General features: G+C 41.3%; 1 protein-coding gene across 3 annotated transcripts in view; it reads right to left on the reverse strand.

Annotated features, from left to right (window-relative positions):
• Nucleotides 1-6,521: 6,521 nt before the first annotated feature.
• The window catches only part of TASOR (transcription activation suppressor), a 55,071-nt gene continuing 34,414 nt past the window's right edge, over nt 6,522-27,178 (reverse strand). Inside the window, exons 17-24 of one of the 3 annotated variants that reach the window (XM_066596553.1) lie at nt 20,969-21,028; nt 17,242-18,137; nt 15,505-15,627; nt 15,186-15,345; nt 11,664-11,772; nt 9,308-9,486; nt 9,065-9,223; nt 6,522-7,206 (exon numbers count right to left, since the gene is read on the reverse strand). In XM_066596553.1, the coding sequence (XP_066452650.1) occupies nt 6,731-7,206; nt 9,065-9,223; nt 9,308-9,486; nt 11,664-11,772; nt 15,186-15,345; nt 15,505-15,627; nt 17,242-18,137; nt 20,969-21,028 (2,162 nt within the window). In that variant the 3' untranslated portion in view covers nt 6,522-6,730. Of the gene's footprint in view, nt 7,229-9,064; nt 9,224-9,307; nt 9,487-11,663; nt 11,773-15,185; nt 15,346-15,504; nt 15,628-17,241; nt 18,138-20,968; nt 21,029-27,178 lie in introns of all 3 variants that reach the window. The other 2 variants (XM_066596555.1, XM_066596554.1) reach the window with 2 other exon arrangements.

Here is a 27,178-nt window from a genome sequence, read left to right on the forward strand (position 1 = left end):
GCCACGCTGGGGGAATGAAGATAACCCTGGTCTGGCAGTTCTGGATCTTTTACAGAGCCCAGGAAATTAAGGGAAAGAGGTGGGAAGGGGGAGGAGGGAAGGCATATGGCAGGTCCATGACCCATTCCTGGGAAAGCACATCCAATGCCAGGGGATTGCTGGGTTTAGGGAGAAAGCTTTTGGCTTTCCTGCAAATCAGTCTATTTGGGGGTAACCCCACTGACATGTCAGAGGATGGAATACTTCCAGATTTAGAGACCATTCCTCTTGATCTAGTTTTTTCCAACTCAGAAAACCTGCAATAATGTTCTGGGAGCCTCTTAGGTGAATAGCCGATAGACTTTATCTTGTTCTCCACCCGGGATAATATTCTTTTTGATAAACGTTGCAGATGAGGGTGCATGGTGCCGCCCTGATGACAAATGAAAGACACTTATGTTGTCTGACAATATTTTATGTGTTTCCACGTATTTCATCTTCAGCTTGAATGTTTCCCAAACTGCTATGAGTTCTCTATAAATTCGAGGATTGAGAGCAGACATAGGGAACTGCAGGGTTCCTGGTCTGCCTATCTGCTATATGTGCTCCCCAACACGACCCACTAGCATCGATGGTTACTGGAACAAATTGGGAAAGCGACCACTGGACCCCTTTAAGGTTACAGGGTGACAGCCATTAATCTAAGAATTTCAATGGGGTAGACAATTAAAGCTATCTAGCGAGGATGGTTTATCCCATATAGCCAGGATTTCTTGCTGGGGCGGCCTGGAATGAAATTGTGCCCAAGGAACTATTGGCAGACAAGCAGTCATTTGTCCGAAGACCCTCATAGCTTTTAAATTAAAGGGGTTGTCCCGCGAAAGCAAGTGGGTCTATACACTTCTGTATGGCCATATTAATGCACTTTGTAATGTACATTGTGCATTAATTATGAGCCATACAGAAGTTATCAAAAGTTATTCACTTACCTGTTCCGTTGCTGGCGTCCTCGTCTCCATGGTTGCCGTCTAATTTTCGCCGTCTAATGGCCAAATTAGACGCGCTTGCGCAGTCCGGGTCTTCTGCTTTTCTCAATGGGGCTCCGTGTAGCTCTGCCCCGTCACGTGCCGATTCCAGCCAATCAGGAGGCTGGAATCGGCAATGGACCGCACAGGAGCCCTGCGGTCCACCGAGGGAGAAGATGCCGGCGGCCATCTTCAGCAGGTAAGTAAGAAGTCACCGGAGCGCGGGGATTCAGGTAAGCGCTGTCCGGTGTTCTTTTTTAACCCCTGCAACGGGGTTGTCTCGCGCCGAACGGGGGGGGGGGTTGAAAAAAAAAAACCCCGTTTCGGCACGGGACGACCCCTTTAAGTATTGTTCAGAAAGAACCATTAGGTTTAGGCATCAAAAATAAAAAGGAGTAATAACCAAGACACAGTTCCTGTACAGGAACTGGGATATTAGCTCCAATTTGTAAAAATGCCGAACCCTTTGCTCCAATCTTTCTTGGAAAAGAGGGATGTGCTTTGGAGAAACTAAAAATTTTTATAAGGGGGGGAGGGAATGAAAACTCCAGTTTGTACCCCCATAGCTACTATCTGCAGAACCCAGGATTTTCCAGAAATCTGGTTCAATCTCCCTGAGAACAGAGATTGCCTACCCCCTACGGACCCTTTGGGTTTGGCCTGTCTGGGGGGGAAAAAGGAACTCTTATCCTTGCCTTTTTTTAGGATATGACCTTTTGCCAGTCTTACCTTTGCTTTTTTTTTCATGGCTGGTACGCCTGTTTACGGAAGTACAGGCTCTTTTTAGGGAGATAATCGGTTGGAAACTCTTCATCCCCTGCTTTCTCCAAGATTTTTTTTTGTTCTGGCCCAAACAGATAATCACTTAAAGGGGTTGTCCCGCGGCAGCAAGTGGGGTTATACACTTCTGTATGGCCATATTAATGCACTTTGTAATATACATTGTGCATTAATTATGAGCCATACCGAAGTTATAAAAAGTTTTATACTTACCTGCTCCGTTGCTGGCGTCCTCGTCTCCATGGTTTCGGACTAATTTTCGGCCTCTGATGGCCAAATTAGCCGCGCTTGCGCAGTCCGGGTCTTCTGCTTTCTTCAATGGAGCCTCTCGTGCAGGATGCCGGCTCCGTGTAGCTCCGCCCCGTCACGTGCCGATTCCAGCCAATCAGGAGGCTGGAATCGGCAATGGACCGCAGAGAAGAGCTGCGGTCCACGGAGGAAGAGGATCCCGGCGGCCATCTTCACCGGTAAGTATAGAAGTCACCGGAGCGCGGGGATTCAGGTAAGCGCTCCGGTAAGCTTTCTTTAGGTCCCTGCATCGGGGTTGTCTCGTGCCGAACAGGGGGAGGGGGGGGGGGGGGTTTGAAAAAAAAAAAAACGTTTCGGCGCGGGACAACCCCTTTAAGGAATGGAACATAATTTGTTCCTTGAGACAGTGTCTCATGCCCAGGCCCTAAGCCATAGCGCCCGTATCACAGAGTTCCCTAGCACCGCATTTTTGGCAGAAAAGTGCACCGATTATGCTGAAGCATCTGCCAAGAATCCGGTAACCATTTTGAGTAATGGGACACACCTCAGTATCTCCTCTGGAGGTTTTTAGGTTTAGGTGCGACTCAAGCTGTGAAAGCCACAAGAATATAGATCGTGCAATGGCCTTGGCTGCTATATTAATTTCCACCAGACTAGACAAGCATTACGATGCTTTTTAAAGGAGAAAATCTGTTTTTTGTTCATGAGATCTTTCAATTTTGATGCATATCTTCAAAAGGGCAGGCAAGTCTTTCATTCCCTTGGATGTCCTGTTTGCACCTGAAGACACACAACTGTGGAGCAAGGTGCAAAAAGTGGAGTCTCTTTAAAATCATGGGAGATAGCCTTCTTTCGGCACTTTCCCATTCCTCTGTCACAAGGTGTTTAAAAGTCATTCACGGAAAAAAACTTTCCTACGCTGAGACCGAAGACCCCTCCGAACATCACGTCTTGAGCCAATCGTGGTTGCTGGACATCTACCATCTCCATGGTACTACAAACTGCAGTTCTTTGAGATTTTGATTGGAAAATTAATATTTTTTTATTTTCAATTATGGGGGTTGTTAAATCAGAAAGTTGCCCCTCAGAATAATCCAATAAATTTAGATGGCTCAGATGTGAAGTATACATAACTCTGAGTATGGGCCCTTTTTGCCGGACTAGAAGGGCCAGACTGGGCCTGGGAGATCAGTTCTATTCTTATTGCCTGGCCTGCTCTTCCCTCACCATTTGGCGGAGACCATCAATTAAAGGGGTTGTCCCGCGCCGAAACGGGTTTTTTTTTTTCAACAGCCCCCCCGTTCGGCGCGAGACAAACCCGATGCAGGGACCTAAAAAAAATCCGCACAGCGCTTACCTGAATCCCCGCGCTCCGGTGACTTCTTACTTACCGGTTGAAGATGGCCGCCGGGATCTTCTCCCTCGGTGGACCGCAGCTCTTCTGTGCGGTCCATTGCCGATTCCAGCCTCCTGATTGGCTGGAATCGGCACGTGACGGGGCGGAGCTACACGGAGCCGGCATCCAGCACGAGCGGCCCCATTGAGAAAAGAAGAAGACCCGGACTGCACAAGCGCGTCTAATTTGGCCATTAGACGCTGAAAATTAGGCGGCTCCATGGAAACGAGGACGCTAGCAACGGAGCAGGTAAGTGAATAACTTCTTATAACTTCTGTATGGCTCATAATTAATGCACAATGTACATTACAAAGTACATTAATATGGCCATACAGAAGTGTATAGACCCACTTGCTGCCGCGGGACAACCCCTTTAAGGATTCCTGCTCCACTCTGACAATTTTTGATGTACAGTCAGTACAAACTAGTTTTTTTCGCATCATTTTTTAAATTTTTATTTATTTAACACAATGCACATCTTTTGATCTTCTTTTCAATCAGGCTTTGGTTTTGACGCTTCATCCTGGAATACAGGAGAGGCTATTATACCAACATAGCCTGTAACTGTGCTTTTTTTGTCCAGGTGGACTACTCACAGTTTGTGGGTTTACCATGTCATCTTCCATGCTGTCAATAGTGTTAGGAGGTGAATCCAGACCTGTATTCCCATAGGGTGAGCTTCAGGAGATTCAAAACCACTGCCTTTTTTGAATTTGGTGGGGCCGACGCCAATGGAGCATGCGTCTGAAATAGTGTGCGATGCGGTGTCCTTGTCCTGCACCGGCCACTGCGTCACTCACCAGACGCTGGGCCCATGCACAGGGATGCCACAGCATATGATGGACCAGCGACCCACAGACTGCCACCGCTTGCTGAGTGGACACCGGATCTCCATCACTGTGTAAGCAATCCTTCCGTTCTTACTCTGGCACTCATGGAGAACTCCCTCTGTATCCCATTGAGACAGGAAGAATACTGGAGAATGGTGGTAAAATGTGGCCTTTTAAACTCTCCTCTTCCTGTCCGAACAAGGTCAAGAGGGCAACCTCCATGTGTGCTGTCAGGATGGATGAAATGGTAAATAGCGTTGCCAGCCCAAGAGTCCCAAAAAACAAGGACAGTTCAGCACCTTAAAAATTAATACCTCATGACAGCAGCTCCTGGGAAGGATGGCTGCTGCCCCATGGGAAGAATTAGATAGAAAAATACTATACGACTATTTTAATAGATAAGTTACAAAAGATAGTTTTTGTTTAAGGCTCTAAAGCAGTAAGTTTATTGGTTAATTTGATGAACTCCTCTGTTTCCTTGACATCATTTTTAAGGGTGTATTCCAGTTTTTTGTTTATATAATATGGAATTTCTATTTTTTCATAGGTTTAATATTCTGCTTGTATACGGTTCTTAAATCCGTAAAGACTCCTGTTGCTCTTGGATATCCTGTGTAGTGCATCTACAGGCTAACTTGGCGATTCTCAAACTCATACTTCCACAAGATATTGTTTAAGTGCAGAGGGGGAGGCAGTTTTGACAGAATCGATCATGTGCTACACACCCCCTTTTTCTGCTAAAGTAATCTCTTGTTTATTAACAATCTTTGTGCAGATATAAGAGAAAGTACATTTCATAAAATTTAAATTATAGGCTTCAAGCGACAGTGAGGCCCCCAAAAAGTGAGAGAAGTCCTAGGCTAACTCAAATGGACTAAACATGGTGTCAGTCATGTGATCCATAGCATTCAATTAGCAATAGCAGCTATATGACATAACCTGGTCTGACAATTCATAGCAACTAAAAATCAATACCTCTTTGTATTTTCTTCATTATTTGACACACATTACTTATGATAGATGTCTAGTATAGTACAGGACACATAAGGGAAAAGGTCTGACAAAAGCCATGTCTTTATTATATCAAATGGTGTTATGCTTAATTTTATGAATAATTTAAGGAAAATAAAATGGGCTGTTTTTAAAGACACGTGCCATTTTTAGCTCAAAATAATGAGAATACATGAGGTGGTGTAAGGAGAAGCATGTCTTACCTGTTAATTTTCACCATTTTCAGTCTCTCCTAGACTGTTATTGATAAATCTTTAATATTTTATATCAATAATATTCTCACTTATAGTTTAGGTCTTTCATTTAAGAAAGGGGGCTGTCCAATTCACCACCACCTATCGTCTGGATAGGCCATCAAATTGATCAGCAAATGTTCGCTGCTCTGCCCCCGTCAATCAGTGGTTTACCGGGCGGCTGTCTGCATACGGAGCCAGAAGCTGATATCCCTGTACATTTGGCAACGGTCCAAGTTGGTATTGTAGTCACTTATTTCCCATTGAATAAAATGAGAACAATGCATTACAATACCAACCCAGGCTGCTGCTATGTGTATGGAGCTGTCAGCTTTCAATTCTACACACTGACAGCCACCCTGGGATAGCTGATTGGCTAGGATAGATCCCTTTAAAGTAAATGTATTAAAAATGCTAGTGGTAAAGATAGAAGATAGTTGAAGGGGTTGTCCCGCGCCGAAACGGTTTTTTTTTTTTCAAACCCCCCCCCCCCCCCCCCCCCCGTTCGGCGTGAGACAACCCCGATGCAGGGGTTAAAAAAGAACACCGCACAGCGCTTACCTGAATCCCCGCGCTCCGGTGACTTCTTACTTACCTGCTGAAGATGGCCGCCGGGATCTTCTCCCTCGGTGGACCGCAGGGCTTCTGTGCGGTCCATTGCCAATTCCAGCCTCCTGATTGGCTGGAATCGGCACGTGACGGGGCGGAGCTACCAGGAGCCGGTCTCCGGCACGAGCGGCCCCATTCACAAAACAAGAAGACCGGACTGCGCAAGCGCGTCTAATCCGGCGATTAGACGCTGAAAATTAGACGGCTCCATGGAAATGAGGACGCTAGCAACGGAGCAGGTAAGTGAAAAACTTCAGATAACTTCTGTATGGCTCATAATTAATGCACAATGTACATTACAAAGTGCATTAATATGGCCATACAGAAGTGTATAGACCCACTTGCTTTCGCGGGACAACCCCTTTAATGATTATTGAAGAAAAAAAAAAAACAACAAGTTAGAGTGAAATTTTTCTCAACTCATTTATGTAAAAAAATTTATTTACTTGTCGTGTAATGTACATAGGTGTTTCAAAAAGAGGCAGAGAAAAGGGGTTTCCCCTCAATATATAATAAAATGTTATTTTACTTTGTGTAAGAAACAAAAACAAGTCTTACAAAAGTCATTTATATATAAATATTTCCATTATATTGCAGTAGATTGGAAAAAAAAAATATCTATTTTACATTCCACTTCTGATCCCACTCAGAATGCTGCAGGGTCTCCTGTTCTGCTGACTGACTGTATGAATTTGTGAAGTAGTTTTCCCCTGTTTGGTTGCCCAGCAAAGGGCAAACACTTGATCCAAGAAAAGTCTGATGTGTGAGAAGGTTGAAATGAGAAATACCTAACTGCCTGCTGCTGTGGTCCCGGAAACTGTTGGAGAGGTCATCTCCTGTTGCACTGCTGCTATTGTCACCAGTTGTTGAACCAGATGTGGAGACGGGTGTTACTGGCTGCATGCAATCAGAACCCATGATGGGAGACCTGGGCCTTAAGCCCTCAGTTTCAGCATTCTCAGCTTCTGGGTGCCTTGTGTCTTCACCTTTCTCCCTCTTGGGGTTGGCAGAATTGGCGCATACTTCAATCTCTGTAACTTCATCCTCCGAGTCCAAAGACATATCCTCTTCTTTAACATTAACTTCGCTGGGAGCTGTTTTACAAAGACAACTTTCCTAAATATTCGGCCACATAAAAAGAGACATTACTTGTTCTGGCGGTTTAAAGTCAACATTATCTGGCAATTTCAGCTCCCCTCGTAGGCAGAGCAACAATAAACCTTTCACACATTTCATTGTAGGACCTTGTAAAGGGGTTCTTTAGCTTATAGTAAATAATGGGTTTTTAACTAATTGTGAATGGGTGAATTGAAGTTCCATAGAAGCTGCAAAGCTACAAAAAGTATAACAGGACCCCCATAACAGTCAGGACACTGAAGTCGTTTATTAAATTTAATTTAATTTTAACTACAGAAAGATCAATTTTAGCATCCTTCACATTATGAGGTCTGTACTACAGAGCATTAGGGACTCCGTGTCTCAGCACACCACCAAATTACCATACAGAGCATTAACCCTTTCCAATCCAGTGTCAGACGTTAAAACTTACCTGCATAGCTCCGATATCGGATGAGGTCTGACACGTTTCTAACAGTATGCAGGACAGTCTGAGGTGGTTCTGCATACGTATGTTACAGTATACAGTACAGCCTCTCCGATGGTGAACATAGTTAGTGGTGTTTTTCTCTATTTCCTATCATTGTGCTTTTTTGGTCATCCCTTTTTCAAGAGAAAATTTCCATAAAGAAGGTCATAAAGTGGCCATTAATCTGAGTTTTTTTATTTATTTTTTTAATGAGGAAAAAAATAAAAATAGAACCCCTGTTAAAATTAAAAGGCCCAGATGTACATGAAGTCCACAATCCTGTTCAGCTGAAAATATTCCGATTGGTACCTTGATCTACTACAGTAATCTACTGCCTGCAGAATACTAACTGTAACCAAGATACCTAGCCACATACAATCTAAAGGTTTATACCACAAATTTAACCCTTTAAGGTCTGGTCTATTTTGGGCTTTGAGGACAGAGAATATTTTTCTCTTTATCACCACGTCCCAAGAGCTGTAATTTTTATTTTTCAGTCAATTTAGCCATATAAGGACTCGTTTGCTGGCCTAATTTTTATTGGCGCCATTTTGGGGTACATACAAAATGTATTCATTTTTTTATTGGAAAACGCCAAAAAAAAAAAAAAAAACCAAACAAGTCAGTCAATGTTTTTGTAGGCTTTTTAAAAATTATTTACCGTGCGGTATAATGTCAATATGAATATAGTGATTGCAAATTTCAAATTTTGTTTTACATCTTAGTACTTTTGAATAAAAGCATTTTTCTGAACTAAACTTTTCTTAGCTTTGCACTGGAATAGTTAGTGAGAAGGACATGTGTTTTGCAGGATGAGTTGTTTATGGGTGCCATTTTGGGCTAAATCTAAAAATTGTAAAACGTATATAGCAAATGTATTTAAGAAGGAATTGAGCTCTATTCCCCTTTACAAAAAAAAAACACTTATTTTTCTCACCCTATAGGTGAATAGGAGCTGCAATCATTTTCTCACATACATAATGCTTTGGTCTTTACTAGGTTCCTGGATGCTAAGGTAATCCACCGGCATTCCGCCTTCATATCACGCCAAAGGGCAGAGAGGGAACCGTCCTTAGATGAGGGGGTTAGATTAAAATAGCTGTGATCAGGAGTTTGTTACAGCAGGAGACGATATGTCAAATCACAGCCATGGTCCTGCTGTTGGTCTCACAGGCACAGCTCCTGTGTCCTTGTACTTATAAGATATCTGTAAATCATGGCACCTTTGAGTAAGGCAATCCATGATGCATAGATATGAACATTGTATCTTTTCAGGTTAACACATTCAAGTCAACATCCTCAATATAACTAGAAATACTGAAACATACATTAAGTACAGAGTCTAGACAGAAAACAAAATTAAATACCTGACTGCTTTTCTTCATTGACCAGATTTGGAAAGCAAATTCCGTCACTGCTGGAACTATGGTGACCAACAAGAGTGGTAAAATTCTGAACAAACTCATCCATACTTGTTACCACAATCCCATTTTCAGCATAATTAGGAAACAAAGATAAATTCTTTTCTAGAATAAAATGAGAATGTAATATTAAGCTAGATTGGAAATGTATAGCATTGTGCCATCACATGCTGTATTGTTTACTGTTACCTGTCAGGAATATGAGGTGTCGCTGTTGTATGTTCTGAACCTGAAGCTTGATCAAACATTCTAGTTCTGGAGCTTGTCGGTTCTGAGAATCACAGTTATGGTACGGAAGAATCTCAACTATCTGCTTCTTCTGGTATGAGTTGAGGAGAGCCAAAATATTCAGTGCATTTGGTTTCATTCTAAAATGGGAAGACAAAAAGGAGCAAATATGATGTTGCTACCTTGTCATACTGCACCTTCCTTCAAACAGATGGATGCAGGATGCGCATCATTATAGGGCATACAGTTTGGCCCACTAATAAAGCCCAATATGAATGAAAAGTTCTACCACGGTCTAAGATGCTTTACATTCCATTTCTTCCCCATTGTTAGGGACCATTTGCACGGGCATATATTCTACCTGTATGCTGTCCATGTATTTTATGGACAGCACACAGTCTTATTCAAATGAGCAATCTTTCACACAGACTGTGTGTTAAAGAAATCATAGCATGTCCTATTTTTGCCCTAGAACATACTATGTCCGGGGTCTCAGCAGTTCAGACAGCACAAGAGAGCTGTGAGTTGCACTCAAGAATCTTGAGCACAGCTGTTACACGGAGATATGTACAAAAAGAAAACAAAAAAAAACAAAACTTGGCTATATTCATAGCCTGCAAACCTACACCTGTATAGTCCTGTCAGGAAGCAGATACAATTTTATCCTTCTAGACAACGCTCAGGGAGCAATCAGCCAAAAAAAAAAAAAAAAACAACAAATTGCTCTAGTGGTTTGCTACAATGTACCAGTCTGGAGTCCTGTCGGTCCACAGCTCACAGGGCATTGCATAGATTTTATATATTTATATACACTTTTACCTAAGGGCATCCATCTTCAATACCAGATTGCACTACCACTTTTTCTCCTCCAGCTAGAAAAAAGGTACAGCATAGCAACAGTGTGACGGAGCTAACTAATCCTTATGTGGAAGATTTTTTTCTCTTCTTTATGGGGAGATGGAAGAAAAATTTAACGGTCTATAAGTTCTACCATTGTTTTTTGGTTTTGTGTTTATGGTGTTCACTATTCAGTAAAAATAGCATACCTTCATCTGGATCAGCATAATTACTGCGATAGCACGTTTATATAGATTGAAAATATTTTTTTTTACCACCTTCATACAATAGGAACGTTTTAAGAAAAAAAAAAAAAAAAAAAAAAAAACACACTTTAATCTGCATCATCGCATTCTAAGGCGCGGGCTCACACGAGCGTATGGCAGAGATTTTCCCTGTTCATGACCGCATATCTCAGGCACGCCGCTACGCGCAGTCTGACTACTCTTCTTTTTATTGCGTATATTACATGCCACTAGAGAACAAAAGGTCTCTATTATGCAGAAAATTAGAACAGGTATTCTTAATACGTATATTATACGAAAAGGTATATACACAAGTATGAATGGAGCAATGAAAACGTACTTTCATTGACTCTAATCAGCGTAATACGCTATTAAATAATGCTTGTGTGAGCCTGCCCATAACATTTTTATGGCAAAGGCGCTGTGTGCGGTCTTGTTTCTGCGGGAAGAGTTCTATCTCAAACTGGTACCAATTTAAAAAAAAAAAAAAATACATGTGAGTTTTTGATTGCTTTCCAAAAAAATGCAATAAAGAGCTAATGAAGGAGGAAAAAAAAAAAAAAGCTATTCTTGCATTACTTTAACTTTTTTTTTACGGTGTTCACCAAGCATAACAATATTTTCAATATTTGGGTTCTTATGAACGCGGTAATACCTATTATAAGAAAAAAAAAATTGAGGGTATCTTAATTTTTAAAAGTTCTCTTTTTTGGGGGTGGGGTACCTTTTTTCTGGATTTTCTCTTCTTTCAGTTAAACGTTATTGAACGTTTGACACTTTAGTCCCTCAAAGATGCGATTATTCAATCGCTAGGATAGTACACTGCATTACTTATGTAATGCATTTTACTAAGCCTATGACATCAGCCCATTAGGCTCTTCAAGAGATAGGGCCTAATAGGCCGAGTTACATGGCAGACATGGAGGCCTTTGTCAGGTTGACGGCTGCCAGGAGAAGCCACTGGTACCTTGCGATTGCACTATAAGGTGCCAATGGGTGACAGAAGGACCCCCTAGCCCCTGTCATCTGCTTACATGCTGCAATTGCTATTGATTGTGGCATATATGGGATGTACAAGTTAAAAGTCCATTAGTTTGGTCAGTAAAAAGGTGTATTGACCGTCACTAAGGGGTTAAAATAAAACATCCAAGCAAAGATGAGGATTGTTCCCATTTTCAGAATTGCACACTTGAATCTCACTGTTCACCCTAGCTTGTTAGAACAAAATTACTCACCTCCCAACCTCCTTCAGTTTTTTCTGAAATTTGAAATGGATTTTTAATTGCCACTTTCGGTCAGGACTGTTTATTTGCTCAAGGAACAGAAGGAATTTTTCCAGTTCACCTAGAAGATAGTAAGGAATGTCAGTATAGAAATGTGTGATTGTTCTCAGTGAGAGAAACCAAGTAATCTGGTAGATATGATACCTTTTAATGGCTAACAAAGATGCATGATGTTACAGCGAGCTTTCGGGGATATCTCGCTCCCTTTATCAGGCTATTGAATGAAACTAGTTTGTATGGCACATAAATATAACATACAGATGCAGAGGGGACACATTCCTCTTGATCTAAATAAATGTTCACACACAGAAATTTGAGACTGTTTTGCACTCAAAAACGTAAAACAAGCAAACAGAGGTGAGACGTAAATCAGTCCATTGAGCTCAGGACAGTTTTATGATGCGTCTTATCTCTCCTTTAACCTGCACATGGAAGGAGATGTAGCACCACCTATTGGATGGCAACATTACTACAAGTCAAGTTCTGAATTTTTATGAAGTTTTACAGGTAGTTTAGTCTTCCCCTCTGTAATTGAGTGGCGATGAGAATAGAAATGCAAACAGCAATTAAGTTAATAGGCATTTCTATCTTTTCATGGCTTCAAAAATAAAAAAAGGAAACTTTTCTAGTAACCGGAATTAAAAATCTACCATTTTGTGTATATAAGGGTTTCACACCGGAGCTGGAGATTCCGCTTTCCTGCTCCGTACTGGGAGAAGGTGGAATCCCAGGGGCTGAACGGTTTTGCCTGTGGACAAGACTGAACACCGCTGGGCAGACCCCACTGACTATAATGTCGTCCACCTGCCTTCTACCCAGCTGCCCGGTTTTGAGACGAATGAAAAATCGCTGCATGCAGCACCGTTTCTTTCGGTATTTGCAGCGGGATCTGTGATGGACTCTCCAGCCGTAAGTTCCGACGCAAATGTGAAACCGGTATAATTATGCTAACCTATGTGTCTCCATTGTTACAGACTACAAAGTGTGTATTCTGATCCTATAATAGATGGAAACTGTTGTAGATCTTAGGAGCGCAGATTATAAGTGGAAGATCAATATGCCTTATGGTCAGTTTAAATCAGACGCACTTGTTTAAGATGATTGTTTAAAAAAACAAGCTCTGAGCATTAAAATAGTTATATCCACACAGTCTAGTTGATGCGGCCTTCCTGAAAGTTAGTAATGAACCACCCATTAACAGCAAGGTAACACGAGTGATTTTGTGAATTATAACCACAATTTCATTACCACTTATAGCCCCTCTCATAACAAATCAGTGTTTTGGAAATGTTTTGGTCCATTCTGCTAAGCGATTCATATTTTTCGAATAAAATTCTGCCCAAGCCACAAATTACTTTTAGAAGGGCACATACATTAAAAACTTCAGTGGCCGCCAGCAATTTAAAAATCAGTGAAACGATAACCGGAACGAGACAGCCAGATCATCCCCAAAGCTGGTTGGCCATTTCTGGTTTGGAAAAAAGAATTGTAAAAGCTGCAGAAATATTTGCCACAATAAGCGACTTTTCACAAGCTGTGCGCCCAAGGAAACAGTCCCAATCAAGTCTTGTCAATTGCTCCTCCAGGTTCGTTATCTATCTACTTGAATGCCCCTGCAACCTTCAATGTCGGACGCACTAGCTAAACTTTGACATGCTGTATAAATAGAGATCAAACACTACTAATGGCTTTTGGAAGCATTGTGTTTCTAAACATGCATCTGCCTTCCATAAGAGTGATTTTAGCATCCTAACCATTCAAGTATTAGAACAGATTTCAACCACTGCAGCCAACACCTTTGAAGCACTAAAGAAAAGAGAAATTTGTATTGGGATATTTAAACTTAACACAATACCAATGAGCCGCAATGAGAGCCTAGAAAATGTTTTTTGATAGCTGTCAACCTGGAATTGGCTATTTTAATTTTTCCGATTATATTCGGAATCCTGCCATTCCAACTTGCTATCCGCCCACCTGTGTGGATGCATGTTTAAAATCGTGGGCATGGCCCTTCGGTGTATGGCATGTGTGTATCTGCAATTAATTTTTTTTTCTTTTGTTTTATGCATTTTTTAAATTATACACATTTGTATATTTACACCTTATTCCATGATTTAGATGGCTTTCAGAAGATCCCCCCAGCTGCCATGGCAACTGCATGGCACTATGAATTCTCATCAAGGGAGATGTTTGGGACCCCCGAACATCGATCGGGGCATTTAAAGCGTTAGTAACTCTGATCTTCGGCGTTGCTGATCAGAGCTGGTGCGTTTTGGCTGTAAGAAAACAGCCGTCACCTGCATTGTATGGAGTGGGATCGACCCTTGATTCCCCTCCATACAAACCCTGAACATCCAGGATGTAAATGCACACCCTGCAGCTTTAAGGGTTAAACTTGGGAATCATGGTTCAAAGAGAACCTGTCAGTCATAACTCCTACCACGTTTTCACACTCAAATCTTCATACAGTGCATATAAAAAGCTTTGACTCGCAGAAGGAATTATGCCCTGGAAGAGCAAAAGTTGAGCAGAACCTTTATACGGCTGGAAGCGATTGGCATGTGGAGACTTGCACACTTTATTACATGCGGATTTTAACGCCTACGTTTGAGTAGAATAAAGGATCTATAGTTATTGCACTATATGTGGCTTTTATTACAGGATTGCAAAAAGCACCAGTTGTGGAGTTGTCGGTTCAGCCTATGCAAGACCTTCTTGAGGTTGATGCTTGATTGATCTGCTAGAAAACACAAGTTGGAGCTTCTGAACGCACGCTTCAATCAGGTTTTTACAGAGAAGCGCAATCCACCCCACATGAAGAGCAAAATAAATAGAAGATCTATGGCACAGATAAAATAGCTGAAGCAAGATTATATATAGCTCTGGCAGATTAGTAAATAAGAAACTGCAACAATATTTTAGTGCTCCAAAAATGTTTTTCAAGTAGCCTCGGAGAGCAAGAAAATACAGACGTATCCAGGTATGTTGCTCCTCCAACACAATGGCTACTTGATAATCGTCTGGGAGAACTGAAATATTTTAGCAATTCTTTATGTCGTAATCGGCCATAGTGATTTTTCCCCAGCCATCTTATGCCAGATACCTACACACCTCTGAGCTGTTGTGAACTGAATAAAAGTTATATTCAGATTGCATTATGTTTGAGTGCTGTCAATCTACTATTTGTACCACAAAAGTGTTGAAGAATCCTTCCATCACCAAAACGATGTGCATTACCAATAAATTGGACTACAGGGCAGAGGTAAAAGATCTACAGAGAAGCTTATATAGGAGAATTCAACACCACAAGTAAATTCACCACCCGTTCCTGTCAGGAGTACATTGAAGTAGTGTTTTGCTACATCACTCACAGAGAGTCAAAAGTTCCATCACCACTCTGTGGCCTTAGATACTGTGAAAGATCATAGCTGAAATTTAGCTAAGATTACATTCACTATAAAACCCAAATCTTACCGGCTGTGACATAATCTGGATTTAGCACAGTGTCATCAGGTACAATAAATCCTCCAGACACAAAAAGTTCATTGTAAGTGTGGTTTTTCAAGTCATCCAAACTATCTACACCAGCAAAACTGACACACGACTGCTTCTTCAATTCTGTCAAGGATGGGATCTATTAAAAGGAAAGTCCAGGAGAAAAATTAGAAATGAATGCATTTTATAGCAATAGTATATATAAAAAATAAATAAAAGGTGATGCCTGGAAAATCAGAAGAAAAGAAACTGAGAAAGCAAACGATTGCTAATTACAAAGAGGATGAATACAACTCACCTTATGAATACTATGGGCAATATCTTCATTCTGAATAATAATTAGTAGTTTATCCGAGATTGGTTTACTGTGCACATACTGATCTGGGTAACACTGTACATTGCCAAGTTTTCTCAAGTAATCCTAGATAGGAGGAAGGGGAGAGAGGGGTGGGGAAGGGAGGTTAAAAAAAATAAAATTACTACTTCTAAATAAAATCTGACATTGCAAAGTGACAAAGCATGAATGAAAATGTGGGCCAACACGAACACTTATAACTCTATGTCCAATTGCACCAAGGAGGTCAAAGCAACACAATATGATTTAAGGGCCAAAGCTATATCAATACCTGCAAGAGGCTCTATTCTTTTAATACTTGGAATGGCTCACCACCATGTTATATAGGATACTGGTTTGTGAAGTCATTTACAATGTCTTAAGTGTACGAAAAGAGTACAATGTTTCAACCCCATCAATTTGCCAATCAGGAGCAAGCTCTAGCTTTTACCCTAAAATTAGAAGGACACTAACTTTCAAGCAACTTCTGCTCAGATCTAACAGCCTGTGTATCTCAACCTTGTAATATACTTTTCTTAAAAAAATTATTTTATCACTGTAAGGGTACATTTACATGGGTGATTTACACACAGGATCTCTGCATTACGAAACGCACAGAAATCGCATGTGAAATGTGAGGAAGTCTGCTAGCCAATCTTTCATAGTGAGTGTATGGACAGCAGAGATGGCTGGAATGTGCCTCCAACCAGCGAAGAATTTCAGCATCCTTCCTCATCACCGTTGCACTTGTCAGTTTGTACATGGATCGTGTGACCTGCCAGAATCGTGTGACCAACAAGTCAGGGACATGTGGATGGCTCAGAGTTCTAGTACACTGATGGGGAGGGATGTTTCTGAGCTGGTCCACCGTCAGGCTGCCAAGGGGTCCCCCAGCCTAGGAGACTGCCATCTGCTATTATCAGTTTCCAGCAGAGGTGGAGAAAGGACCTCCATTGGAAGAGTCTGGCTGACCTCAGTCACCGCAGTAGACATAGACGTACCGAGTGGGGGAGGATCAAGGGTTGATCTAGGGACTCTCACAATCTGTTCCAATGCATAGGACATCTTTTTGTAGTTGGCGAGTGTGGAAATGCATGTCCAGGACCGCCTCGAAAGCAGCGATTCTGCCTTGGTGGGATGGAGCGGTGAATGTGTGACTGCAGAAAGTGGACCTATTGCTAGAAGTGCAAGTTTGTGTGGGCAAAGGCACAACTTTTGAGGGACAAAGTCAAAACACAGACAGAGAAAGACAATTTTATGTGAAGGAGCCAGGCTGGATTTTGGATAATTGATAGCGCTGGACATGCTCATCCGCTATCGCAAGGCTGTCTGTGTAGGTCCTGAGGGATGGAGCTTTGATCAATATATCATCCAGATATGGGATCATCACAATCCTCCTGGACTGAAGAATCACCACAACAGCTGACAGAACCTTCATGAACATTTGAGAAACTGTCACTAGGCCGTAGAGCAAAGTGGCAAAACGGAAACTGTGCGAAAGGATTGCAAAATGAATATATACACTGAGGGGTTAACTACATAATAAATGAATAAAAATAAATAAATCACCGTTGTATCCCTTTAACATGTAACATGACCACCGGTCATTGATTTTTGTGATCTATACATAATGACAGCCAGTAGCTTATGTTATGTTGAGAAGTGTAAAAACTGAAGTCGATCTACGTCCTATCAGCTTACCTTGATTTCATCACATATTTTACTTCCTTCTTCTGCATGAATATAGAATTTTACCATATTATGTACTTGAGAGAAAATCTTCACCAAATTGTTGAATACTTCAGGATTAATTTGGTTGATTAATTGTGTAAGAGCAGTTTGAGATGTTGAGATACCAGGCAAGATAGGCATTTTCTCTGGACTCTTCAGTGTGTTATCCTGCGAGGTATGAGGCAATGCATCTATGAGAGGAACAGGACTTTGACGCGGTGGAGCATCCTGTGTGCTGTTGCAAGGAACCTGCTCTATACAACCATTATAATCCAATTCAGAATTTGGCAACGCCTCGAGTGTTTGTGAAAGGTCTGCTTTAATGTACGTATAACCAGCTGTACTGCTGCCTTGCTGTCCATGCTCTAAGGCACCCAAAGCACCATCATTAGGTTTGTTAAGATCTGTAGGTCTTATACGTGAATTTACAACTATGTCCAGCTTCAGACGAAGCTCGTCCACGTATTGCTGCACAGGAATCTCCGAGGCTTGGGTAGACAACCAGTCTGAAAGCTTGACCCCCCTGTCTTCTGAAGACAGCAAAGGTGTTGAAGCAACAGTAAATGAAATATCTTTTTCTCGGAGAAGCTGTTGAAGCTGTTCTGAGAACTTGCTGTACACCTCAGCCACAGTCTTCTCAATCAATCCATCCTGACAGTGTTTGCTTTTAAAATGTCCTTTCTTCGGATGATTCTTACAAAGTCCTTTATCACTTCTGGAGGAATGTCTCCTTCCTTTCCTGTACACTTCGAGTGGTGAATAGCCAGACCCTTTGCATCGTCTTGTGTGATTAACTCTTGGATCGTTTGGCAGGGCATGTTCATTTGGCGAAGAGTACACAGACTGGTCGTCAATAGAATTTAAACCTGAAAATGGAGAAGTAGTGTGGGGAAAGGAAGTCAATTAATTTATCCGTGCACACAAGTATGAGCATCCCCTTATAGCAGCTAGTTACAGAAGATAATTAAACGTGCAAATATCAGATATTCCACAAAGTAAAAATAAAAGCAAGCAAAAAAAAAAAAGCGAATTCAAACATGGAGATTCCCCTTTTTCACATACATAGGGTGTTGTCTAAATCCAGACAATCCCTTCCCTTTAGAATACTCCACAGCAATTAGCTGCTATAAATACCGGAAGCTGCAGGGACAGACGCACATCCTTACAGCGGAAATTACTACATGGCACTCATTTCTTTTAAGCCGCCAACCATATCCAAAGCAGACACCGCTCTTCCCAGTGCCTCTACACTCAGAGTGAGATTCCTCTATTAGCCGATGACATTTGTAGCCATATGGGCAGAAGTTATCCTATAAAAGACGAATACTTCACCTTTGGGACAGATCAAGAGACGGGAGGAGGAAAACAAACAAACATTCTCCAAAACCTCCTTTTCATTTTGATTTAAAAAAAAAAAAAAAACAAACAGAATATAGCTTTTCAAAATGTAAGATAACAGTAATCCTAAAACATAGGACCTGAGGGGGAGATTTATCATCCTAGAAGCTGTGCAAGTAAATCACAGGTCTAGGCTCTAGCTCTGCCTGCCCAAACGTTTACCAACTTTTTAAAATTTACAAAAAAAAGGGGGCATATCTTATAAGAAGGGCGGTTCAAGAGGTTTAAATATAATTTACACATGAAACTAATTAAAACAGAAATGCACTCCAGCCGATAGCTGGCATAGATTTCTTTTTAGGTGCAGGTTACTCCAGCAGAAACTATTTTATATTAAGGCCAACATATGAAATTTCAATGTTATAGTATCCGTCCTCGGTGCCTACTAAGTAGATGTATTTGTGGTTAACTACAATATTTTTAACCATGTCCCTAGGTTCCATCTAAATCCCCAAAAATGGAATTTAGGACAGAGCCAAATCAGGACCACAGACTCTCACTTGTCAAACGGAGACTAATTTTGGGATTGGAGGGAACCAGGTACATGTGAATGCTTTAACTATAGCAGTGTAAGGGCGACCAGAACATTGAAGCTCTGTATAATAGATATATGATTAAATCAGCACAGAATTTCAGACAAGTTTAGCAGATGGAAGAAAATGTTGTGTGGACAGTTCATAATATGTAAAATATTTTCCCTGTCAAATGTGAAGCTGATCCTCAATGGGGTTGTGCCAAGAAAGAAAGTTATACCCTACCAACAGGACAGGAGATAACTTTCTGATCGGAGGGGGTCCAGCTACTGGAACCCCTAAAAGCTCCAGAGAACAGGGGTCCCGCCTGTGCAATGCCATTTTATTTCAAAGGGAGTATCGGCAAATGCTGTGTTTGAACTTCGCAATCTCTTGTGCGCTGATATAAATGAATGGAGTTGCAGCGCACACGTAGCTTTTACTTGGCACAATCGCTTTAATACAAGTCCCAATTAACCTTTAAAATATAAGTATTTTATGAAGGTTATCCAAGTTCTGTGTCAGTATTACACTTTAACAAGCATATTACAATGTAAAGCTCATAATTTTAGGACATGTATATGATCAGGAAGTTAGTGGATGTGTTTACAGCAACCCATTTCAATTAGAGGACTAAATGTGCCGACTTAGGGACTAGAACTACCTATACACGAGACAGCAGTCAACCATTATCTTGCACAACACCCCCATACACATGCAAGCTTGGCTGAGTGTGGATGTGTTCTGAATGTAGGGAGAAAGCAGCTCATTTCCCTGAGAACCCAACTGCCCAATCTTCACCTTTCCATTGACATCTACCATTACAGGAGCGTCCGTTTGCCACTATACATCCTAGAGATGATCAGTCAGACCTGTTGAAATTGGTGGGTTCAGACAGAGCAAAGTCTAACCTGTATAGCCAGCCTAAGGCCTTCACAGCCAATCATAAGTGCAGAAAGGGTCTGATTAAATGGCTCCTTGCAGCTCTATCTTTTAGTCAGACAATCTGTAGATCAGCAGCGTCGACTAGCTGTTCTTTAAAAAGGTTTGTGTCAAGGACAACACATCTACATGTCCTGTTGGGGCAAGGCCAAGGACGCTTCTATGCAAGATGCTCTTTTCTTTAGCTCAGAGAACAGCTTTTGATTTGGTTGTCCAATTCCTTTGAATACCTGCATGTAATACTACTTTCCCCTGCAGCATACACTGACATTTTCACTGAAAATAGAACTAATTTAATAATTTGCTGTAAGTAGTGAGGAGGGACATACACACCAAAATAAAAATGAATGTGCACGATGAAAATGAAATGATCTTGGATTTGTTTTCCTGATTCTATGGGGACTGCAGTCATGTCTCTCAGCAGAAAATTAAAAGGGATTGTAAAAGTGTGGCCCGAAGACTGGGCAGTCCGATCGCCTAGGGAACCCTGGGATGCCAGAACAGTCTTGTAAAGCAGCTTTAGCAACCGGACCGTCCATACTGACTACGGCATTACCCAAGATGCACCAAGGCATTGCCAAGCACTATAATCCCTCATCTCAAAATCTAGAAGGGGAACTGTGCAACCATACCGGAGTATGTTACTACAATCACCGAAATGACCACTGAAATTGTATTTTAAAAAAAAGTTTTAAAAAAAATTCTGCGGTAGAGGTTCTGTAATACCAGACCGTTTAGGCCTCAAGAAGTATGGAAGTGCCAAGTACAAAAATGGACTTCCATACAAGCTGCAACAGTGCTTACCATAGTACATTAACTCTGATCAAATGCATTACCCTCCTCACCTTGTTGTTTTTCATCTCTAAGATTTCCAATATGATCCTCAGGTTTTCTTCCTTCCTCTCCTGGGGGAAACCAGTAGTTAGAGATCATGGATTCTCATCTAGGGTCTTATTCTATAGAATCCAGTAAGTTAAAAACAGAGGACTGGCAATCCAACTACTATAATTTATAATCACCTGACAAGGTGGTAGAATGGTTGATGGCGATGATAAAAGAATAAAAATATAGGCACACACACAAAGTTTAAAGCATTAGAAGGCATTAATAACTCGCTAGCATTTCACTTGAAATAGCCAAGCGGTCAGAAAACATGCAGGGTCTGCAGATAAAATTCAAATGCCCACTTCCCCGTTCCCCACCCAAATTTTCATCTGTCAGCAGCCTATTAGGCAGCAGCACATAGTCCAGATCCAATGCACAGAGTTGTATCTATAATAGAATGATGGAAAGGAATGCAATTAAAGGAAAATGTCCAATTCCTTAGCAGCCTGGCATGTTCTCATAGTGCACATGCGGGTATAGTCACAAGAGTGATATAGTACAAGAAACGTACAAGTCTCACAGGAATTTTTACAACAGATAAGCCAAAGTTCTAATCAGTCATTGCTTAGTAGTCACGCTCTATATGTACACGTGTGTACTCTGCAGGTAAGGCTGACTAGAAGTTTTCTTTTTAAGTTTGGTATGTTAGTAGAGCGAAATGTTACAGCTCTCAGAAAAATCCCAAATAAACTTCTAGTCTTGAAAGCTTGCGCTGTTCTCAGCATTTTTTGATAGCCATCAAAAATAGATCTACAAGATTTAGTTTCTCTTAGGGCTCATTCACACAGGTGTATTGTAACCGCGAGCTACCCGTGCGTAACACCTGGTGAATGGATGCAATGAAAGACTATGGATTTTCACTATTCCATTCAAACCTATGTTGGAACTGCAGGGGGCATCCGTATAAAATCACAGCATGCTTTATTTCTCTGCGTTTCATACAGAGACCTTGAAGTGCTGAGTATCGAAATGCTGCCCCTTTGTAAGGCTTGCGAATGGAAAGCATTTAATACGGATTTAAAGGGGAAAAAAAACAAACAAACACTCGCTACAAATACAACTGGGCCCCTTTCAAACAAATTCTTTTATCACTTTAAAAAAAAAAAATTATAATTTTATTATATAAATAAAATTGTGTTATATGGGCCAAACATGACCGTGTCATTTTGTGTAATATTTCAAAGTTGACTAAAAAAACAAACAAAAGAAAAACAAAACAAAAAAAAAAAACAACAGCTTCCTCCTTCTCCTCTATGTCCTACACTATGCCTGGCAGCTGGGACCAGACCTGCTCTTGCTTGATTGAGCAGAGGCGTTAATCCTGCACCATATATCTACTATCGGTGGGGATTAAAGGCCAGGACCAAGCGCCGCAAATTTACCACACTTGATCCTTAAGAGGTTAAGCTTTGACTGTGGCATGGCTTGACAGACTATCGTTAAAAGGAATACGTCACTATCTTGTTTCAGCTCCTTCTGAGGGAAGAATAAGGTAGTGACAGGTACGCCGATAACAAGAATAGGTTATCTGTGCAGTAGTTTTGAAGCAACTTGCATTTTAGTAGCAGCAGCCAGCCGACTAATCTTTGATATTCAAGATCTGCAGCTAGCCTTGCCCACCACACTGTATTACTCTGCATAGAAATAGCTGCTAACCCGTGACTAGAGAGCGGGATGGGCGAGTCTAAGTGCATCTCATGAATACGGAGGACTTATTCCCTGTAGCTCTACTAATAAAATGCAAGTTTCTCCTAAACTACTGCACTGATATGCAACAGAAATATCACTGTAATCATTGAGCCAGTCAATACCTTGAGGGCTGTGAAAAGATGGTAAAAATCTCTTGAAATATACAATTAACTGCAATACTGACGTATTAAAGTACATGGTAAAAAAAAAATAAAAATCAAGCACCTAGGAGTTTGAGATCAAATGAAACTTTACATATAAAATGATCCATTTTGTTCTTATATGATATGTGATATGTGATCACAATATTGCAAGAAAAAGAATTTATTGCGGAAAACTGATCACTTATATCAGAATATAAGAACAAAAAGGATAATTCATTGCAGAAAACCGAATGCTTGAAATGAGGCTCTAGTACCCTGTTGGGCCGCCTCTAGCTTGGATATAGGATGTGATATGGGCGAGCATGGAGGCACACAGGTTCTGTATGGTATCCAGCAGCATATCGCTCCACATTTGTTGTAACTGAGGCTCTAGATCATGCAAACTTGTAGGCTGTTAAAGTTGGCGTTCCAGATGACTCCATACATGTTTGATTGGTAATAAATCTGGTGATCAGGCAGGCCACAGAAGTTTTGTGATGATGTGGAGACATTCCTGTGACACCATTGTGTGTACAGCTGAGCATTGTCTAGCTGGAATCTGGTGGCATATATTTATATTCCACAACACCTGCTGGATTCAAAAACACAAAAACAGAGCAGACAGCTCTCGAAAAACGTGGCATTTTCTAACTGGAGTTCTACAAGGCCAGGTTTGCGAGGCCCAATTGAAATCCATAGGAGCGTTGTACTAGGATTGTTTTACGCAGAGTTTAAAACAACGGGGTAATCACGGTAAAAAGTGCACGTGTGAGAGTGGCCTTAGCCTTGTAGCGATTCTGCCATGTGTGAAGGCGGCCTTTTATTTTTCATACCCACTTTTGAAGAATTATGAGAAATTTCTAGTCCTTTAAAAGGACTGCAGTTCCAGCCCTTTGGTAAAACTGTAATGGCAATAACCAGTAGAATAAGCTAACTTATTAGTCATACTGGATGGCGAAATACGGAATGGCTCCTGTAATACAGTGGCATATTTTTCCATAGAACACATTTTTGTGTAAAAGTACCAAAACTGAAGTATACATATTTGATGTCACCACAATTATACTAACCTATGAAATAATGTTAAGGCTGGGTTCACACGGGGTGGATTTGCCGCGGGAATTCTGTCTGGAATTTTGCCACGGCAAATCCGCCTGCGGCCGCTAATCCCGGGATTAGCCAGCCACGTGGACGAGATTTCTCAGAAACTTCGTCCACACGGGACGGCAAATCCGCCACGGCAAAGCCGGCAGAAGCAGGCACTGCGGATTAGCCGGCCGCAGCATGTTCATTCTTTTTCTTCCTCCGCTGCGGCCGCGCTCTCCTCCATGGGAGCGCCGGCCGCAGCCTAAAAGTGAGCGGCCGGGTCGCTTCAAAACCCGCGGCTAAGTGCCGCGGGTTTTGAAGCAGCGCTTCTCCCAGCGGAAAGCTCGCGGTTTTTCACTGCGGCCAAACCACGAGATTTTCGCCGGGATACTGCTGTGTGGGAACCCAGGCTTAAGCTATTTTTACAGCACAGTAACACAGCAGGGAAAAAAAAGCTAAAGGGAATAACTGAAATGCTTCTGTTCCTTACCGATTCCTCCAAAAAAATAAAATCTAATCTAGTATACAATATCTTAAAAAGTATACCACAATTGTGCTAACTTGCCCCCGCAAAACGACAAAAAAACAAACAAAAAACAGTCATGTAGTTCCATCAGGAGAAAATAAAGTTGGAGTAAGACCTGAGACCTAAAACTGGACAGTCATTTAGAGAAAAATCTTAACCCCTTAGCGACCAATTTTTTTTTGTTTCACACCCCACCCAATCCATTTTCATTTTTTCCTTCCCCCCCCCCCCCCCCTTTAAAAAATTTTTTAACCCCTTTGTTGCAGCACAACTTGTATTTTTTAATGGTACTATTTAATGTACCATATAACATACTGAAAAACTCGCAAAAAAAGTGAAAAAAAAACAAAAAACTCTGCCATCTTTTGGTGCGTCCCGTTTCTACGGCGCACAAACTGCAACAAAAAGGATGATAGCTTTATTCTTTGGGTCAGTACGATTATCACGATATCAAACTTAGTTATTTTTTTTTTCTGTACTACTTGTACTTTTTTCCAAAGATTTTATTTTTCCGTTGACGTATTTGTGCGAGGGCTCATTTTTTGCATGAGGTCCTGTAGTTTGCATTTGTACCATTTTGAAATGCATACAACTTTTGATTGCTTCTTATTGCATTCTTTCTTGGAGACAAGGTGACCCAAAAAAAAAAAAAAGCACATTTCTGGTGTTTTTTTTTTCTCTCTCGCTCTCTGGACGATGTTCACCGTGCGGGGTAAATAATGCATTACTTTGATAGATCAGACTTTTACAGACGCAGGGATACCAAAATGTGTATTGTTTTATTATAAAATATAGCAAAAGGGTTTTTTTTTTACTTTTATAACCCTTTTCTTTTTAATAATTCTTAAAACTTTATTGATTTTATTTTTAGTCCAGGGGGGACAACAACTTGCGATGCTTTGATCGCTTCTGCAGTATGATGTAATGCCATAGCATTACATTATACTGCTATCGGACAGGCAGTCTATCAAGTATCTCAACAGGGATGGCTTGATAGGCATTCTGCCTTGACAGCCCTGGGGATTTTCGAAAGGCCCTCGGCTGCCATGATGCCTGCAGGGCATCCTGCGATCTCATCACAGGGGGGGGGGGGGGTTGGGTACGGGACCACAGAACATAGGTCGGGGCATTTAAAGGGTTAACAGCCTTGATGTGCCGCGTGGCTCATTGAGCTGTTGCCCAGCACCCACAGTGTATGGAGGGAGACAGTCACGCGATCTACCTCTATACATGTCTTGCGACAGCAGGATGTAAAACACTATAGGGCGGCCACTAAAGGGTTAACATGCTAGACGGTATATATCTGATTTTTTCCAAGTGACTCGATTAAAGTGTAATATATTAATACCTATGCCTACTATGAGGTCCACTGGACGATTCGTTCAGGGCTGTTCAAATACCCAATTTCCCAAGAGAGTTTGAATGCTAGTCGTCCTGAGTAAATGCATGCAGGGACTAAGCGAAAGTCATTCAATGTAAACAGCAATCGTTCAATTCTGAACGAATGCCTGCTTACTGTGAATTGGAGGCAGGCGGGGGAACTGTGCTCCCTGGCCACCCCACCTCTATGCTGGCAGCGCTTTCAGTGAGCTTCACTAGGACGAGTAACGGACATAGTTTGCCTGGCCATTAGTCCCGTAAAAATAGGGCTTAAAGCATTTTTCTCTTCTTGAAGTTAAATTGCACTATTGTTAGGAGAACTTTCCGTTCTAGTGTCCACATGTACACAGTACAGATATTAAATTGCATTAATTTTTCTCTACAAGATGTACAAAAAATAGATTACTGCTGTCTAGCAGTTTGAGGTCCTAAACATCTGCATATTATGGCTCACAGAACTGTAATGCGGCCCTATGTAGTATGCCTTTGATTTTAAGCCAATTCTCTTTTGGTGTATAGAATTTGATAGAGGAGAAAAAAAAAAAATACTTCCACACTCTGCCAAGTGCATGAGACACCATAATGCTCCAGAATTAAAGGGAGCCTGTCAACAACTATAAGCATCATAAACTCAGGTTATAGTGCTTATAGTTTAGATGAAAGGGAGCTTGATTCCTTATGCACACACATCGCCAATACTTCTCTATTATGGGTCTTATTCTGTATCCACAGGCAAGAGATAAATATCTGATCATTAGCGGTCTGACTGTCAGAACCCCCAGTGCAACCCAAAAGCCCCATGTAAATATACGCTTGACTGGCTCTCTATTCACTTTCATGGGATGGAGAAAGATTGTGCAATGAAAGGAGATCAGTGCACTTGGCTGTGAATTGAGAAGAGGTCAGTCTTGCACACCACTGCTCTATTCACATAGGCCATTTTGGGTGTGCCATTATGGGGATTGCTGGGGGTCCCAGCGGTCAGCTTTCCAGCAATAAGATTTATCCTGAGGATAGGCAATGAATGTCCTTAATGGGAAAAACCCTTTTTAAAAGTGAAAATGTATTTCTCTTCTAAAAATTCATAGACGTTTGTTAATGTTGCAAATTTTTTTGGGGGTATTTTTCACATATTATAAAGAATGGCCACGTTTTACACACACAGCTAGACTGCCTGTATAGACATTGCAGCAAGGTGTGTATACTGTGGCACCTAAAACAAATGTCAACTGAGAAATATAAGATTATTATAAGTCTCCAGGGAGTGATGGAGCAAAGAGTGACAGAGGAGATGCTTGGGGTGCGTTTAGACGGAGCAATTATAGTTCAAACAACATAGTGAACGA

This window comes from Eleutherodactylus coqui, chromosome 3, assembly GCF_035609145.1.
Source record: "Eleutherodactylus coqui strain aEleCoq1 chromosome 3, aEleCoq1.hap1, whole genome shotgun sequence".
Classification (NCBI taxonomy): Eukaryota; Metazoa; Chordata; class Amphibia; order Anura; family Eleutherodactylidae; genus Eleutherodactylus; species Eleutherodactylus coqui.